The 18,409-nt window shown below is 45.3% G+C and overlaps 1 protein-coding gene and 1 non-coding gene across 5 annotated transcripts in view; both read left to right on the top strand.

Moving 5' to 3' along the window:
- Rnf157 (ring finger protein 157) overlaps positions 1-18,409 on the top strand; it is a 69,459-nt gene that overhangs the window by 38,983 nt on the left and 12,067 nt on the right. For all 4 annotated transcript variants that reach the window (XM_027955648.2, XM_027955647.2, XM_027955649.2 and 1 more), the window contains exons 3-14: positions 848-936; positions 6,101-6,247; positions 6,787-6,904; positions 7,306-7,372; positions 7,672-7,715; positions 8,081-8,128; positions 10,724-10,795; positions 12,019-12,178; positions 12,352-12,464; positions 15,574-15,812; positions 16,496-16,604; positions 18,127-18,238. In XM_027955648.2, coding sequence (XP_027811449.2) covers positions 848-936; positions 6,101-6,247; positions 6,787-6,904; positions 7,306-7,372; positions 7,672-7,715; positions 8,081-8,128; positions 10,724-10,795; positions 12,019-12,178; positions 12,352-12,464; positions 15,574-15,812; positions 16,496-16,604; positions 18,127-18,238 — 1,318 coding nt within the window. The remainder of the gene's footprint in view (positions 1-847; positions 937-6,100; positions 6,248-6,786; positions 6,905-7,305; positions 7,373-7,671; positions 7,716-8,080; positions 8,129-10,723; positions 10,796-12,018; positions 12,179-12,351; positions 12,465-15,573; positions 15,813-16,495; positions 16,605-18,126; positions 18,239-18,409) is intronic.
- LOC114108154 (U6 spliceosomal RNA) lies at positions 10,937-11,043 on the top strand. Its single transcript, XR_003585430.2, has one exon. It is a non-coding gene; the product is annotated as a U6 spliceosomal RNA (small nuclear RNA).

Raw genomic sequence — 18,409 nt, 5'->3', positions numbered from 1 at the left:
ACTACTGAGGACCTTTTAAACATTTTTTTTTTATGGTACTAGTGATTGAATCCAGGGCCTCAAGTATGCTAAGCAAGCTGTGTACCACTGAGCTACATCCCCAGCCCCAAAATCATTTTTGCTCTACTGAAGCCAATTGCAAGTGAAAAATTTTACATTCTCCTCTCTTTAACTTTTCATTATTATAAACTCAGAGCTCTAAATCTAAAGGTCCAAGTGGGGGAAGAGTTAGAAAGTGTGTGGTAAATGATGATGACAACCATAAACCTACAATGACCCCAAATAACTCTGGGCCACATGTTAAAGAACTCTGCTTTATATGATCAGCTGCAGGGACACATAGTCATGACTGTCTGCAAGCCTCAGCTCTGCTCACGATGGGATTCTGTTTATTTGCAGCCCCTAAATTCCTGGGATACCATGTGGCCTCCCTGAAGGAAAGGGCTTGTGGGTCTGGTTCCCTGTTGCCTAAGGTCATGTGGAAAAGCCTTTTGTGATTAACTCAGCCACCTTGTGTCTTTTGGTATTTGGAATTTCAGTAGGAGTTTTTGATTAGTTCTCTATGTTTTGGGTGCTGACTCAAATAGTCTTTCATATAATGGAAAAAAGAGATAAGTCTATCTCTTTTGATGCCCATTAAATCTCTGTTCTCCCTGTAGCTGCGATCTTAAGCTAATTAATTGACTGAATATGTCCCAGTCCCAGTCTCCTTGCTTATTGAGAAGAGTGGCCCTTGCTCTCTCACCTTGTGGGACTGTTCTTGACCAGCTGTACAGCCCTGTCCCACCAAGGGACAGACATGGATCTTTATAGACATGCTGCCTTCCCTACTCTGTTTCTGACACAGTTCCCGTACGCTGCCCCACCTCCTCAAGAGCCCGTGAAGACTCTGAGAAGCCTGATCAACATCCGAAAGGACACGCTGAGACTCGTCAAGTAAGTTCTCCAGTTCCAGGTACCTCCTCCTTGAGGACAATGGACTCGCTATGGTCTTCAGGATACTAGCTTCTGGGCGCTGCTTCCGATGGTCAGAAATCATACACCAATCTTTGGGAAGAACTTTCACTTTCTTAGAGAAGGTCAATATTTCCCCAATTTTGTGGATTTAAATTAAAAAAGGAAGAAGAATTATTGAACTCAAAGGGGACTCTTACATTCCAACAAGTCTATGTAATAATGAAATGTTTGATTTTGGAATATAAAATTCTTGTTTTATTTTATTGCTTGTGCCTTTCCTGTAAGGAATCCATGGTGCCCTAGGTTGGTTGGTTAGTCCTCCTCATCAGTTTTCACTATCATGTGCCTTCTTGCCATGCTGAGAGCGTGATTCTTAATCTGATGCTGCACTCCTATAGTATATTCCCTATAGCTCTCTGGTTTCCGGGGGTGACAGATCTGATTAGGGCAAATCAGAGGTCCCAAATTTCTCTGAATAAGGCAAGAAAGATGGCTCTGAGTCCATTTTAGGCTTATATAGTCAGCCTTATTTTTTTAAATTTATTTTTTAGTTGTAGATGGACACAATACCTTTATGTCACTTATTTATTTATTTTTTAAAATTTTTCTTTTTTAATATTTATTTTTCAGTTATTGGCGAACACAACATCTTTGTTTGCATGTGGTGCTGAGGATCGAACCCGAGCCGCACGCATGCCAGGCGAGCGCGCTACTGCTTGAGCCACATCCCCAGCCCTCACTTATTTATTTTTATATGGTGCTGAGGATCAAACCCAGGGTCTCGCACATGCAAGATGAGCTCTCTACCGCTGACCCCCAGCCCCAGCCCTGTATAGTCAGCCTTATTAGCATTAAGAAGTTCCTTCTGATAATTGTTCATATAACAGCTTTATTGAGATATGATTTATGTACCATGCAGTTCACCCATTCAAAATATACAATTCAGTGGTTTAAGTATGCTTAGAGTTGTGAGTTATCACCAGTAATTTTAGAAAATTTTTATCATAAAACCCAGAGAGAAACCCCACGTCCATTATTCAGCACTTCCCATTTCATCTAAATCCCTCTCCCAGTCCTCAGTAACCACTAATCTATTTTCTGCCTGTTTGTGTCTCTGTCTCATTTATTTATTGTGATATTGAGGCTTGATCCCAGGGCCTCACATTGCTAAGCAAGCACTCTTTCACTGAGCTATGTCCCCAGCCCTTTTGGTTTTATTCTGAGACGGGGTCTCTGTGTTGCCTAGGCTGGCCTCTGCCTTGCAGTCCCCCAGACTAGACCTCTGGAGTTGCTGGAGTTGCAGGCGTGCACCACTTGCAGCTGTGCTTCTCTCTGCCTCTGGGGTCAACTCTGGGGAGGAGGGAGCCCAGGAGGCACTTGGCTGCAGAATAGCCCGACAACACAAGAGCTTCCAGCAGCCTGAGCTGGGGCTGTGCCTTGAGAGGCTGCAGCCTCCAGCCACTCCAACCACTCTGTCCTCATCACACGTGGCTTGTTCACACATTTGATGGAGGTAGGTTTAAGAGCCTGAGCCATCATGAGGTCCTGGCTGCAGCTGCAGAACAAAGTGAAGAGGCTGCGATGTGCTGTAAGAATTGGCCCTGGCAGCAGATTTCTGCTGGGCTTCCCAGCTCCACCAACATCCACTGAAATGAGTTTCTGAGCTTCAGGTTTTTTATCAGTAAAAGAGGTCACTTTTTCAACCTCACCTTTCATGACAGCTGTCAAAACTAGATGAGATAACACAAGGGGAAACACTTGGTGTTCCATTTTGGGGTGATTTGGGGACTTTTGTTTTGTCCCCTACCCATGTTTGTTTGTTTGTTTGTTGCAGTCCTGCTAGGTGGGCTTTCTTCCATGGAGCTACATTCTCAGCTCTTGTTTTTCTGAGATTATTAGAATAGAGAAAATTCTATTTCTTCCCATTTCCAGGGAAAGATGAGGACTTAGCGACAACTTTTGCTTGCTTTCTAAACCCTAACGTATGATAATAAAAGTGTTTGTAAAGAGCATGAGTCACAGAATTGGGAGGATGGGAAAGGAACATGGACAAAACTTTAGAATGGAATCATATGGTGAATGCCAAGTAACTCATCAGACCCGGGAAAGAAAATCATGAGCCAACAGAGGGAAAAGCTGAGATTCACCCTTTAACTCTGTGGTCCCCAAAAGGCTCAGGGCTTGGCAGGACCAGGTGCCTCTGGAAGTCAAGGGGGAAAGCTAGAATGAAGAGGACTAGGGGAAGGCCTGTCTGAGAGGTAGTGAGGTGCCTTTCCTTGCACAACACAGCCAGAGCTGTCCTGCCCACACCCTGGTGGAGTCTGGCAGAGATTTCTCGCTGAAGAGCTCAACTTAAGCAGAGAATCTCTGGACTCAGATGGTGTAGGGGGTAAGTGAATTTATCCATCTGGATATGGAGCCCTCCAATCTGCCTTCCCTCAGTCCCCAGAACACCAGCAGCCAAGCCTGTCAGGAGAGAGGAAAACTGACCTCTGGGAATTGGACCCACCTGGATGGGAAGCCTAAGAGATGAGTTGGAGGTTTTTCTGCAGACCTGGATCAGCCCTCATAAGCATATCAGCCTCAGAGACAGAAGAGAAAATATTGCTGCTTATTTCATGGACACAATGACACGAAGTGCTTAGGAAATACAAAAGGGCTATTAAAAACTAAACAGTGGGCTGGGGATGTGGCTCAAGCGGTAGCACGCTCGCCTGGCATGCGTGCGGCCCGGGTTCGATCCTCAGCACCACATACAAACAAAGATGTTGTGTCCGCCAAAAACTAAAATAAATAAATAAATATTAAAAAAAAAAAAAAAAAAAAACTAAACAGTGGGCTGGGGATGTGGCTCGAGCGGTAGCGCGCTTGCCTGGCATGCGCGAGGTGCTGGGTTCGATCCTCAGCACCACATACAAATAAAGATTTGTGTCCACCGAAAACTAAAAAATAAATAAATATTTAAAAAAAAAACTAAACAGTAGCAGAAATGAAAAATTCAAGAGAGTATTAGGGATAAAAGTTGAAATGGTATAGGAGCTGGGGATGTGGCTGAAGCGGTAGCGCGCTCCCCTGGCATGCGTGCGGCCCAGGTTCGATCCTCAGCACCACATACAAACAAAGATGTTGTGTCTGCCGAAAACTAAAATGTAAATAAAATATAAAAAAAAAAAAGTTGAAATGGTCTATGAAGTGGAGCAAAAAGGCAGCAAGAGAAATAGAAGAGGAAAGATTCAAGGAATAGATTACAAGTGTAGGAGGTCTCATGTTCACCTAGTGGTTCTAAAGAGAACAGACCAGAGAGGGAAGGAAATCATCAGCGACATAGGTAATTTAATAACATTTTCTAGAACCAGAGGGCACATGCGTCCTAATGGAAAGGGCCAGCAATTGTCAGCACATAGATGGCAAAGAGGAGCTTCTGTAAGTCATCAAAGAGGAGGGTCAGCCACACTGGGAGCTAAAAGACTTAGCAGCAAGGCTTTCGGTGTCTTTCTGAAAGTATTTATAACCTAAATTCTTTGCTCAGCCAAATTTACAATGGGAGCTCTCAGAAAGCCTGTCTCTCCAACACCCTGTTCTAGGAAATCTAGGGACAGTGTGCACCAGCAAAATGAAAGGGTGACCCCAAAAGAGGAAGACAAGAGATGCCAGAAACATGAGCTTCTACAGGACAGGCAAAGGGAGCCTCAGGGGAGTGGCAGGAGAATCCAGGACGACCGTAGTGTGCCAGGTACAGAGGGCCCCAGGTCCAGTTCTGGACAGAGGGCTCTGAAGGGACCTCAAAAAGATGAGCTGAATGGAACACCTGCTACCTTTGAACATCTCCAGGAGTTAGACTGCTAGAAGAGGGTTCAGGTTGGAATTTGGGCTAAGTACATAGAAAACCAAGCAACTGAAAAGGTAAGATGAGCACTATTTCCAAGAAAAAGGTAAGGAAAGCAGCCCATAGGTTCCTCTGTGACCAGACTGTGAATGTTTTTATAATCATGGCAACACAGTCAGGTACTGTGCTAATAAAATCAGAATATGACTGTACCATGGAAGCGACAGAGCTAGTGTATTGGGCAGAGAGTGAGGAAAGAGGCATAAATTTGTCATTTCTACAGTAGGAAATCAGTAGGTAGTGCCTAAAACTGAAAAATCAAGAAGTAGTCCTCTGAGCACATTATTTAGGAATGTGGCTTAATGCCAAAGTGGTCAGCCAGACGAGGTTTCCTCTGAAGAGGAGGAAGAGGAAGAGTAAAGCCTACTGGTTTTTAACAAGCATTGTGGAAGCTACTTAATGTAATTAATAATCATAATCAAAACAAAAACTCGGGACTGGAGTTGTGGCTCAGGAGGAAAGCACTTGCCTCACATGTGTGAGGCCCTGGGTTCGATCCTCAGCACCACATAAACAAATAAAATAAAGGTATTGTGTTCAACTACAACTAAAAAAAAATTAAAAAAACTTTTAAGAGTCTGGTAGTGCATATGAACATTAATTGTAGCACTATGAAATAACCTCAGTGCCCACACAAATGATGGTAATGAAATGTTCTGTGATCATTCAAAATGAAGATTTAGATATATGTTAAGGGCCGTGGAGAGAAGTCAACAATATATGACTAAATTTTTTAAAAAGAAGGTCAGCTGGGTGCAGTGATGCACACTTGTAATCCCAGCAACTCAGGAGGATGAGACAGGAGGATTCCAAGTTTGAGACCAGCCCCAGCAATTTAGCAAGACCCTATCTCAAATTAAAAAATAAAAGGCGGGGCTGGGGATGTGGCTCAAGTGGTAGCGCGCTCGCCTGGCATGCATGCAGCCCGGGTTCGATCCTCAGCACCACATACAAACAAAGATGTTGTGTCCGCCAAAAACTAAAAAATAAATATTAAAATTCTCTCCCTCTCTCCCTCTCTCCCTCCCTCCCTCTCTCTCTCTCTAAAAAAAAATAAAAAATAAATAAAAAGGACTCAGTGGCTAAGCACCTCCAGGTTCAGACCTCAGTGCCAAAAAACAAAACAAACAAAAAGGGCTGGGGATGTAGCTGAGTGGTAGAACTTTTGCCAAACCTGAGCATGTGCTAGGCCCTTGGTTAAATCCCTAATACCAAAAAAAAAGAAGTGCTCAAATGCTGAGTCTTGGTGTGTCCTAGGTGTGCCGAGGAAGTGAAGAGCCCTGGGGAAGAGGCCAGCAGAGCCAGAGTCCACTACAACGTGGAGTTCACCTTCGATGCCGATGCCCGTGTGGCCATCACCATCTACTACCAGGCCACGGAGGAATTCCAGAATGGCATTGCCAGGTAAGAACAAGAGGCTAGGTGGGCCGCTTCCCTCCCAGACAGGTAGGTCCCTGTCTCCTGTGCTTATCTCTGTCTACACCAAGCAAGATCTGGTTCCTGAATTCAGATTTTCTTTTATCAGGCCTTATTCTTTCACCTTTGGAAGATGGCAGCATAGCTCCTCAGTCCTCAAAATCTTCTTGAAAAATCTATTTGGGGGGCTGGGGTTGTGGCTTGGTGGTAGCACACTTGCCTTAGCATGTGTGAGGCACTGGGTTCAATTCTCAGCACCACATACAAATAAATAAAACATAGGTCCATCGACAACTAAAAAATATTTTTAAAAAACTCTATTTAGCTACTTTTTTGAGCATGTGTGGGTTGAGTAGATAAGTTTAATGACATTGCCAGGCTCTTATCTGGTGACAGAAATAGATAGAAAGGGAACTTCTTCTCCTGAGCTAGAGCCTGATGAAAATAGAGAACAGGCAAGAGACAGGAACTTGTTAGGTCACCTGGTCTAGATCCTGAGTTTGCTCTGCTTCCCGCCTTGTTCTTAGCTACATTCCTAAAGAGGACTGCCTGCAGTCTGAGACTGTGTACTACAAGCGAGGGGTGTGCCAGCAGTTCTGCCTGCCTTCCCATACCGTGGACCCCTCCGAGTGGGCCGAAGAGGAGGTGAGCTGTCTCTGCTGGGGTCTCCCCAGGTAGATATGAAGGGCCCAGGGGCGCCAGACCCAGGTGGGCAGCAGAGCGTCTCCCCAGTTGCCTGAGGGCCAAGCTCGCCTTGTGATCCCTTCATCTCACCCTTGTTAATTCTTCTCTTTCAAAGCAGCCTGTGAACATCAGATACTTTGAGAGATTCATGCTCAGAGAAAAGAAGTTGCAGGTTAGGGAGCTTTGATTCCACGAAATTTTTAAAGAGAAATTGGTGGTTCTGTTAAGCAGATTTGGGTCACACAAGGTTGATCAGTGAGGAGCGGACAAGGTCCATGCATCCTGACTGCCTGCCTTTTCAGATGGCTGCTGTGCCATCTCCATGTGCTTAGTCCCCTCTTTTCCTCTTGTCTTCCCTGCAGCTTGGCTTTGACCTGGACCGAGAGGTCTACCCTTTGGTGGTACATGCTGTGGTTGATGAAGGAGATGGTACGGGTGATTTCTGTCTTCTCTTGCTGTGTGTACTGTCCTCTGTGGCACAATCCTGGCAGAAGCCTTGATCCCAGACCAGTACACCTGCTCTATGGGCCTTGGTCAGGCAGTGTCTTTCTTATATCCATGGTTCCCAGCTTCTTGGGCTGAGGTGAAGACTGTTGGGCTGTACAGGGTGCCCCTCCTGGTGTCAGCCCAGCATGATTTATTTGCCACCTTGTGGGAATTGGGAAGGGAGGGCATCAGTATGTGTTATTTGGCCGTCTGCTTCATACGTGTGCCTTTGTTTCTTTCAGAGTACTTTGGCCATTGCCATGTCCTACTGGGTACTTTTGAAAAGGTGAGTAACTTTATCATTTCTTTAGCCCTTTCTTTTGTGCAAGGACACCATGGTTGGCTGGCTGCCTGGGCTCTGCACAGTGGTCCAGCTTGGGAGATGGGTGGCATTGAAAGAGCATCACACTGGGAGCTGTGCTCAGGGTTCCAGCTCTGCCACCACCTTGCTCATGACCTTAGACTCCTGAGCCCTCAGTCTCCTCTTCCTAACGTGAAATAGACTGGCTCATTGGAAGGCCCTACTGTTCAGACTTTGTAATTCCACTCTGTGAGTGCCCAAGAGTGTGTATGATTGAGAAAGCTGACAGAATATGGAGTACTTGGTGCCCTCCCTGATGTCCTGCCTTAACTGTTATGTTTTCATTCCAGCACACAGATGGGACTTTCTGCGTCAAACCCCTCAAACAGAAACAAGTGGTAAGTACCTGAGGCCAGGGGCTGCTCCTGTTTGCGCCCCCCTCCCCCCACCTACCTCCTCCCTCTTTTTCTCTTTTCTGTTTTTTTTTTTTTTTTGGTGAGGAGAAACCAGGGATTGAACTTGGGGCACTGACCACTGAGCCACATCCCCAGCCCTATTTTGTATTTTATTTAGAGGCAGGGCCTCACTGAGTTGCTTAGCACCTTGCTTTTGCTGAGGCTGGCTTTGAACGCCATCCTCCTGCCTCAGACTCTTGAGCCACTGGGATTATAGGCGTGCGCCACTGCACCTGGCTTCTTTTCTGGTTTTAGCATTTTTCTTTCCCTCTTCCCTTTCTTTGATTTAAAGAAGGAGGGGAGGAAAGAGGGAGTTCTTTTTATTGTTAGAAACCACTTGGGTGTCCTGGAAGGAATACTGGTTTTTGGTATCTATAGTGTTCCAGATTTGTTAGTGTTTAGGCAGCAGTTATCTGAGCAAAGAGCAAAGGATTTAAGCAGTGAAAGGACAAGATTTGTCTCCTGACATCAGGTTTAGGGACAACTCTTTGTATTTAAAATGCCAGAGTAAGAAACATTTCAAGAAAAGGATAATGTATTAGGGTCCAATTCAGAGCCAACCGGAGCCCTTGGCTGAATTCATCCCACCATTCCTATTCTAAAATTCAGTTTGCCAAGAGGCCTACGCCCCACCACATGCAGAGGTAGTAGGAGGTGTCATCGAGGGAAGGGAGGCAGGTGCCAAAGGCATTGGCAAGGACGAGTGGCGGGTGGAAGTCAGGGCTGGCCTTGGTTGAGGTATATAGAAAGGCTGCTCTGCAGATAGCTGATAGATATCTGAAATTCTCAAGTACTCATGCTTTTGGATTAGATACTCGCCCCTCTTTTAATGAGGTCAATAGTACCCAGTAGTACCTTAGTGTAAACTGGTTGATTGTGTTCTCTTCAGTATGATCACCACAGGGTTAAAACAAGTTTTAGAGGCAGAGGAGTCACAGATCCTGAGCCCGAGGCAGCACCTGGGCAGCCCCAGCGTGGTGAGTTGCTTCATGGGAAGGCCAGTTTCTCTAGGAGGCCTGGGTTTGATGAAAAGGCTAGAGTAGCTAAAGGAAGATGTTTTATCTATCTTCCTGTTGTTAGATTTGCGTTAGCAACAGCCCGTGCAGCTGAAGCGTGAGATGTGAAGTCAGAGACGGGTTCCTCATCTGTGTGCTGGGCGCAGAGGTGAAGGGAGGCAGGAGAGAGGAGTGGGCGCCTAAAGGACTAAAGGAAGGACCACCCAAGGCACTGACGTAGCCCCGGCTAGAGGAAGCAGGATTGAGTGTTGGCAGGCAGGGTTCTAAGAAACAGGACAGGCAAAGGCTTTATCTATGAAAAAGTCATAAATAGTTATTTGTAACTTGTCTAAAGCAGCATCCAGCCTTAAAGTTGTCCATTTTGACTAAGGGTTAGAGCAGTGAATACTAACAGACTTCTCTGGGCTGCTATTAGTTTATTTTAATCAAAATTATTAGATGATAGGACTCAAGAACTTGTTACATGTTATTATTTGGTGTACTAATCATTTAAAAGTAAAAACTTTGCCATACAAAAAAAGAAATTAAAACAGGACAGGTAACCTGGTATAGGGTGCCCTCTTGTCTCTGAAGAGTTGTGTTTTGATTCTTCACATTTGGATAAATCCTACTCCTTTCTTTCTTTTTTTTTTTTTTGGTAGGGGATTGAACCCAGGGGTGCTCAACCACTGAGCCACATGCCCAGCCCTTTTTTTTTTTTTTTTTTGAGACAGGGCCTCACTAAGTTGCTGAGGTTGGCTTTGAACTTGCGATCCTCCTGCTTCAGCCTCCCAGACCACTGAGATTATAGGCGTGGCCACCACACATGGCCCATTCCTATTCCTTTTTCTAAACAAAGAAAGAAAAGAAGCAGGACCAAGGACTGGGGTAGCTCAGGGTAGAGCACTACAAGGACTGGGGTAGCTCAGGGTAGAGCACTCCCACAAGTGTCTGACATGGTGTAACATGCATGAGGCCCTGGGTTCAATCCCTACTACCAAAAAGAAGAAAAAGAAGGAAGAAAAGAAACAGGACCAAGGCGATGATCTTGCTGCAGGGTAGGAAAGGGGTGGCTCTGGCTGGAGGGGTGTGCCCAGCCCCTCCTTCAAGTCTACACCTCCCTTTCATGTGCATTTTTCTGTCTCCCTCTTTTTCCTTGCCTATTTCTTCTTTCTTTCTCTCTTCTGTTCCTTTATTTGTATGTCTGAACTCACTTTCCTTACTTACATAGCTAGTGCTTATATTTTGAGGCATATCCTTTCTTGACTGCCCACAATAGTGAGCCACGTACAAATATTATTTTAGTAATGGTGAAATTTTATGTTCCCTGTTGTATATAATGGTGGGTGAATTAAACACTCAATTTTCTTTCCCCTCTCAAAGAGAAAACAGAAGTAAATAAATACATCTTTTATTTGTCCAGGCCTGCGAGTTCCTTCATTGTGAAGCGGTAGTCCTGGGTTCCTGGGGTGTGGGGTGGGGGCTCCTACGCTGTCTCCCAGTGGGGTCGGCCTGTCCTTGAACATCTCTGTTTGCTGTTCAGGTAGATGGGGTCAGCTACCTTCTTCAGGAGATCTATGGAATTGAAAACAAGTACAACACACAAGATTCTAAGGTAAGGGCCGCTCAGTGAGAGAGCGCTTGCCTGGCACGTGTGAGGCACTGGATTCCATGCTCAGCACCACATAAAAATAAATAAATAAATTAAAGTATTATGTCCATCTACAACTAAAAAATATTTTTAAAAAGTAAATAAGTGCTCGCTTCGGCAGCACATATACTAAAATTGGAACGATACAGAGAAGATTAGCATGGCCCCTGCGCAAGGATGACACGCAAATTCATGAAGCGTTCCATATTTTTTGAGAAATGAATGACAGTAGAGGGGGTAGAGAGAGAAGAGGGGAGGGGAGGGGAGGGGAGGGGGGATAGTAGAGGATAGGAAAGGCAGCAGAACACAACAGACACTAGTATGGCAATATGTAAATCAATGGATGTGTAACTGATGTGATTCTGCAATCTGTATATGGGGTAAAAATGGGAGTTCATAACCCACTTGAATCAAAGTGTGAAATATGATATATCAAGAAATTTGTAATGTTTTGAACAACCAACAATAAAAAATTAAAAAAAAAATTAAAAATAAAAAGTAAATAAATGTTATGGGGCCAGGGTTGTGGCGCAGTGGTGGAGCGCTTGCCTAGCATGCTTGAGGCACTGGGTCCGCTCCCCAAACCACATAAAAATAAACAAACAAAATGAAGGTATTATATTCATCTACAACTAAAAAAGATGAATAGATAAAAAATAAATGTTATGTTATAAACACTTTCATTTAAAAAAAAAGATTCTAAGATAAGTTGTGTCCAAAACTCTGAACGTCCCCTTCTGGGAGGCAGGGCCACAGCTCTCAGATGCAGCCAAGATGGAGGAATTCAGTGAGCCACACCATGGAGTCAGTCAGGCCCTGGAAGAGGATTTCCTCTTCCTCATTTCAGATCATTATGCTTCTGTCACTTCAGAAGCGAGAGGAAGAGGCTGGTCTGGATTTGTCCCGGTGCTCTGCGGCCCTTGAACGTTTTCCATGAGGGTCTTTATTGCCTTTCACCTAGGTCCCTTCAGTTCAGGCGTCACAGGGCCAAAGCTGGCCTCAGGGCTTGAGCTAGGTGGTAAGTCCTGGTCTCTCCGCTTCAGATAACCAGCCCCCCCAAAAGCAGCAGGACTCAGCTTGTGAAGTCCAGGGTCAGCGTGGACCTCGTCCTCATGCTTGCCTCAGCTCTTCAGCCCCCGGCCTGCCTTGTCAGTGGCCTTGTGGCTGAATTTCTGTCTCCCCCGCAGGTGGCTGAGGACGAAGTGAGCGACAACAGTGCTGAGTGTGTGGTGTGTCTCTCGGATGTCCGGGACACCTTGATCCTGCCCTGCCGCCACCTCTGCCTCTGTAACACCTGTGCAGACACCCTGCGCTACCAAGCCAACAACTGCCCCATCTGCCGGCTCCGTAAGCCCCAGCAGGGGAGTGTGAGAGGGCTGGGCTGGGAGGTCGGTCACAGAGCAGCAGAGCACATGCTGCTACTGGGTTGGCAGACCTGGGCGCGGTGTGGTTTCTGCCTGGCCCTGGCTCATCCTGATCCTGCAGCAGGATGTCCTGATTGCCTGCTTCCTTCTCCACAGCCTTCCGGGCACTGCTTCAGATTCGAGCCATGAGGAAAAAATTGGGCCCCTTGTCCCCCACCAGCTTTAACCCCATCATCTCTTCCCAGACATCTGACTCTGAAGAGCATTCAGTAAGTGGGCTCAGAGCCACGGCCGCTCTGAAGCCAGAGTTCTCTAGAGTCTTTTTTTTTTTTTTTTTTTTTAACATTTCACCCTCCTCTACATGGCATTGTAGCAAGGCGTTAAGCCTGGGGATGCCAGAGAATTTAGTGGGCTGGCTGAGGTCGTGTCAGGCTGAACTAGCCAACCAGCGTTAAGGTGACAAAAAGTTGAATACTGGTCACTAAAATCTCCCTTTCCTCCTTGGGAACGTGGTGTCCAGTTTTATTTACATTCCTAGTGCCATCTGCTTGCAGAGTGCTCCAGGGGGGTCCACTCTGGAACTCCCCTGAGCAGAAACAAGGGGGTGATTGTTCTGAATTTGAATGCACCTTACTATCTTATTTGAATCCTTGAAGAAGTAACTTTTTCTTTATCCCATTTTATGGCTTCAGTGATTTAGGAGCCAAGTAGACAAAGTAATTGACCTCAGTGTCATATGTAATTGATAGCATTAGGGTAAACTTCCAATTTTGCAATTATGAACAGCAGATAGGACTCTCTTTAGATTAACCCAGTTATCGGAGAGATTCATTATTCAGTGAATGGTCCTGGGATAATTAGTTAGCTACTTAGGGAGAAAAAATCAGTTTAGTGCTTTAATTCTTACCAAATAACAAATTCAAGATGGAGCAATTAGTTAACTATGTTAAAAGCAAACTGAACAAAACATAGAATGAATTGTAGATGATTATTTAGTTGACTTGAGATGGAGAGGACTCTGAGTTTGCAAGCAGTAGAAAACTACAAAAAAAGAATCCATAGCTTTGTCCACATAAAACATTTAAAACTTAAGTTTGTAAAAATTGACCAGAATTAAAAATCAAAGAACAAATTATTTAAAGGAAAAAAAAAAAAAAAAACCCTAGTCAAGCATAGAGGCTAAGTTGCTGAGGCTGTCCTCAACTTGCAATCCTCCTGCCTTACTTAGCCTCCTGAGTCATGGGATTAAAGGTATGTGCCACCATGCCCAGCTAAACAAAAAATTCTTAAGAGAGGTAATAAAGCTGGTTAACAATAACCTTTTAAAAGTTCAAACTAGGTGCGGTGTCACACACCTGTGATCCCAGCAGCTCTGGAGGCTGAGGTAGGAGGATTGTAAGTTCTAGGCCAGCTTAGGCAATTTTGTGAGACCCTACCTCAAAATAAAAACTAAAAAGTACTGGGAATATAGCTTGGTGGTAAAGCATCTGGATTAAATCCCCAGTACCACAAAAAAATTAAAAATATAAAGGACTGGGATATAGCTCAGTGGATGAGCACTTGTCTTGCATGTATGAGGCTCTGAGTGTGACCCCTAGCCTCACAAGAAAAAAATTGAGCCACATTTAAAATCAATACTATGTAAGTTAAAATAGTATACCATTTCTCACCTTTAGAACTCCAAAACTTTCCTTTTTAAAGATACTCTGTGTGGGGCTAGGGTTGTGGCTCATTGGTAGAGTGATCGCCTAGCATGCACAAGGCACTGGGTTCGATCCTCAGCACTACATAAATGTAAAATAATGTGTCCACAGCCCACATCAATGTTTATAGCAGCACAATTCATAATAGCTAGACTGTGGAGCCAACCCAGATGCCCTTCAATAAATGAATGGATAAAAAAATTGTGGCATTTTTTATACACAATGGAATATTACTCAGCACTAAAAAATAACAAGATCATGGCATTTGCAGGGAAATGGATGGCATTAGAACAGATTATGCTAAGTGAAGTTAGCCAATCCCAAAAAAACAAATGCCGAATGTCTTCTCTGATATAAGGGAGGGTGACCCAAAATGGAGTAGGGAGGAAGAGCATGAGAAGAAGATTACCTCTAGATAGGGAAGAGAGGTGGGAGGGAAAGGGAGGGAGAAGGGGAATTGTACGGAAGGTGGAAGGAGACCCTCATCCTTATACAGAATACAGGTATGACGATGTGAGGGGGGAAAAAAAAAGAAGTGGGTCACATTAGATTGGGTAGATAGAAGTGATGGGAGGGGAGGGAAGGGGAAGGGGGGAAGGGAAGGACAGCAGAATGAAATAGACTTTATTATTGCTGTGGGTATATACGTGACTGCATGACCAATGTGATTCTGCAACCTGTACACTCAGAAAAATGAGAAATTATATCCCATCTGACTCAAACGTATGATATGTCAAGATCATTGTACTGTCATGTGTAACTAATTAAAACAAATTTAAAAAAAAAAGACATTGTGTCCACCTAAAACTAAAAAATAAATAAATAAAAGATACTCTATGTGCTGGCAAAGAATCAATAAAATAGGTTTTTGTACTGTCTATAGGAGTATAATTAGAAGAAAACAAAACAAAGCAGCAATATATATTAAAAGATTTTAAAACATTTATACTTAGTAATCTAAGGTCTAAGAGTTTCATACCAAGAAAATAATCTGAAAAAGATGTTTTGTTTTGTTTTGTTTTGTTTTATAGTGCTGGAGATCAAACCCAGGGTCTTGTACAAGCCAGGCAAATGCCCTGTCACTGAGTCACATCCCCAGCACTGAAAAAGATTCATATACAAGAATGTTTGTTAGAACCTTGTTTTCTCTAGGATGCCTTAAGCATATTTAAATACCCAGCACTTATAGGAGGAAACAAGGGAATGTAGCTGAAGAAGTTTCAAAACCACAGAGAAATATCTATGTTCTGTAAATAAGCAGAATATAAAATTGTCACTTACAGATTGATCATAACTATGTAAATGGGAGAATATATACTAGAATGCTAACAAAAGTTACCTTGGGTAATTGATTGGGTAATTGATTAGTAGTGATTTTTTTTCTTGCTTTCATATATGTTCCAAATTTCCTCTACTGAGTACTTATTTCTGTCCCTGAAAAAAATAGAAATTACTAAGAAAAAATTCACCCCTGAGCAGGCTAGGAGCCTGCGGTTCTTTGACTTTCTGTCTTTTCTATGTAAACAGGCATAAGAATTTTTCTTACCAGACCCACCAAACCATATGTAAAGAAGATGTTTTTTTTTTTTTTTTTTAGCATCAATTAGGAAACATAATAATTCCATAAAACAAAAAGTCATTAATTCCTTTTTCCTCCTGTTTCTCATTCTCCTAGTCCTCAGAGAATATTCCACCAGGTTACGAAGTGGTGTCTCTTCTGGAGGCCCTCAATGGGCCCCTCACCCCATCTCCAGCAGTACCCCCACTTCATGTACTTGGAGATGGCCACCTCTCAGGAATGCTGCCTTCTTATGGTAGTGATGGCCACCTTCCCCCCGTCAGGACACTCTCCCCACTGGACCGCTTATCTGATTGCAGCGGCCAAGGACTCAAGCTCAAAAGGAGTCTCTCCAAGTGAGTAGATCCCCAGTGTTGCCCTGGTCCTCTATGAGATGGGTCCACCCATTCCCTCCTCGCGCTGGTCGTTTCATGGGCTCCAGGGCATAGTCAGCCCTCCTGCTCTTCCCAGAGTTGCCAGTGTCATGGAAGACCTGAGGGGAGGCTTTGGGGGAAGTTACGCCATCCCTAAGAGATGGAAATAAAACGTGTGTGAGTCCTTGGGACAATTCCCATTAGACACACTTGTCATGTGGTTTTTTTGGCAGGGAGGGCCTGGGGTCAGGGAAGAGGATGTACATTGGACAGGGTCTCTGAGGCTCCAGGGGAGCACGGGTCAGTCTGAAGACTGAGGGAACCTCCTGACAGTGTCACTTAAGCATTTGAACTCAGTGGGGTACAATCACAACATGTCTCTGCAGCTGAGTAAGGACGGTGTTTTTACAAATGAAAGTATTGAGACCCTGGCGACTTCAGTGGTCTTCCTCAAATTCAAACAGCAAGTCCCTGAGGAAGCCAAAGGCAGAAGAGGTTTCCATCTCCCCCGGGGGCTCCTCCCACCCCTTGTTGCTCCAGATGGCAGAGCAGCAAGGTGCTCCTGGTGGTCCTCTTCCTGAGGAGTCTGGTAGGAGGAGTGTAGGCAGCTCCCTGGTCTCTGAGTGGATATTAGAGTCCGCTGCTTGTCTTCTGCACTTTTACAGGTCCATTTCTCAGAATTCTTCCGTGCTGCATGAAGAAGACGATGAGCACTCTTGCAGCGAGTCAGAGACTCAGATGTCTCAGAGACCATCAGCCCAGCACCCTGGAGAGGTAATTTCTTTCCCTGAGTTATGGCCACCAATCCCTGTCCTCCTGCCTATAGTCCCTGGCTCCTCGGTCCCGGCCTTCATTATTCATCAGATACCGTCACCACCCTTGAAGGAATCAGCAGCTGCAAAGGTTCCCTGAAATTCACGAATTCACAACGTGTCAAGCCTGTGTACTCCCCAGTGTGTGCTGAAGATATAGCAGCAGTGGGGAAGCCCCAAAAGCCCCTGTCCTCATGACACTGGGTCCTTTCAGAGTTGGAGTAGGGATGGGCACAGATGGCTGAGTAAGAGAAGTACATGTGCCGGTGGTGATGGAGACCAGAATGCTGGATGAGGAACGGGGTGTGGAGACTGGAAATGAGGTTTCCCTTTAAACAGTGGTCCAGGAGCAGGGACAAAAGCAGGGGAGATCAAGATGCCCAGAGGCCTCAGAAGAGGGTCCTAGGCTCTCAAAGCACTGGAAGATTGACCAGAAGTGGCAGAAGACTGGAACTTTCTACCCTGTGTGTCCCAAAGTCCCTGCTAAGAGTTCACTTCACAGTTTATTAGCCAACACTGTTGAGGGTACTGAGCTCAGTGTATGGGGGACTTCAAAGACAATAAGGTGCCCTTGTCTGCAGGAGCTCAGATCCAGGTGAGGCAGCACAGGTATCAAATACCAGCATGATATCTGGCACATTGTCACTGCCCAGGAAGCATTTGCTGCTGAGATGTACCTTTGCTGTAAAAATGAAGAGCACCCAAAACAGGGACCATAAAATGTCATTGTGGAGATCTACACAAGTTTGTTAAATGGAGGAGATCAGAAGCAACAGTAGAGAGGTCATTTGGGTTGAATCTTGAACATTTTTAGACATGAGAGAAAAGGAAGAAAAACATTCTCATGGAGGCTTGGAAGAGGCCAGGAATACAGTGAGAGTTCATGGATCAGCCAGGAGACGCAGAGCCAGGAAGCAGCTCAGTAGCCCAGGCCTGAGCCCAGATGAAAGAAGGCCACCTGGAGAAGAGGAAATGGAGCACGGGGAACAGGCAGAGAATCTGCATTTGCCTGGGAAGGAGAGGCTGTGTGCCCACAAATGGTGGAGAACAGAGGCGACGTCAGCTTCAGATTAATTGGCGGAACTTAGGAACTTACGGGATATTTATGAGATGTCTTTCTGGCAGTGAGGCCCCTACCGGCTTTGTGTTCTTTCCCATCTGAAAGAAAGCTCTTCATGATCCTGGGGAAACTGGGGGTGTCCCCATGTCACAGCTGCTGGCTGGGTGACCTGTGTCACTGGAGCTGTAGTCTTTGTGTGGCCCCAGCAGATGCTGGGCCTCAGGCAGAAGGTGCTGACGGAAGTTGCACCTCCCCTGGGAGACAGTCACTCCAGGACCTGACTGAGGAGGAGTGTTGACAGAAGAGAAGCCCCAGTGCTGCATCGACCTTGTCCTTCCCAGTGTCCCCTTTCTGCTTTTGACCCCTTCTTCCAACGTGCCTGACTTGTGCTTGCTCCATGTCCTGTTATGTCCCCCATTCCCAGGAATGTGCTGTCACTCCAGAAAGTGAGAATCTCACTCTGTCATCTTCGGGGGCTGTTGACCAGTCATCCTGCACAGGGACGCCACTGTCTTCCACCATTTCCTCCCCCGAAGGTACATAAGGGAGCAGCTGCGTGTGTCCCCCACTTAGTCCGCAGCTGTCCCAGCACTTCTTTGGGGGTGGGAGCAGCTCGTGGAGGCCTGAGCTAGAGAAGGGCTCTTGTTCCTACCGTGAGCTATGGGAGGGTCTTCTCACTGTGATGGGAGAAAGCAAATCCTGGTCCA

Source organism: Marmota flaviventris, chromosome 17 (genome assembly GCF_047511675.1).
Source record: "Marmota flaviventris isolate mMarFla1 chromosome 17, mMarFla1.hap1, whole genome shotgun sequence".
Lineage (NCBI taxonomy): Eukaryota > Metazoa > Chordata > Mammalia > Rodentia > Sciuridae > Marmota > Marmota flaviventris.
Note: the sequence above shows the minus strand (reverse complement) of the source record. Positions and strands in the feature narration are given on the sequence as shown.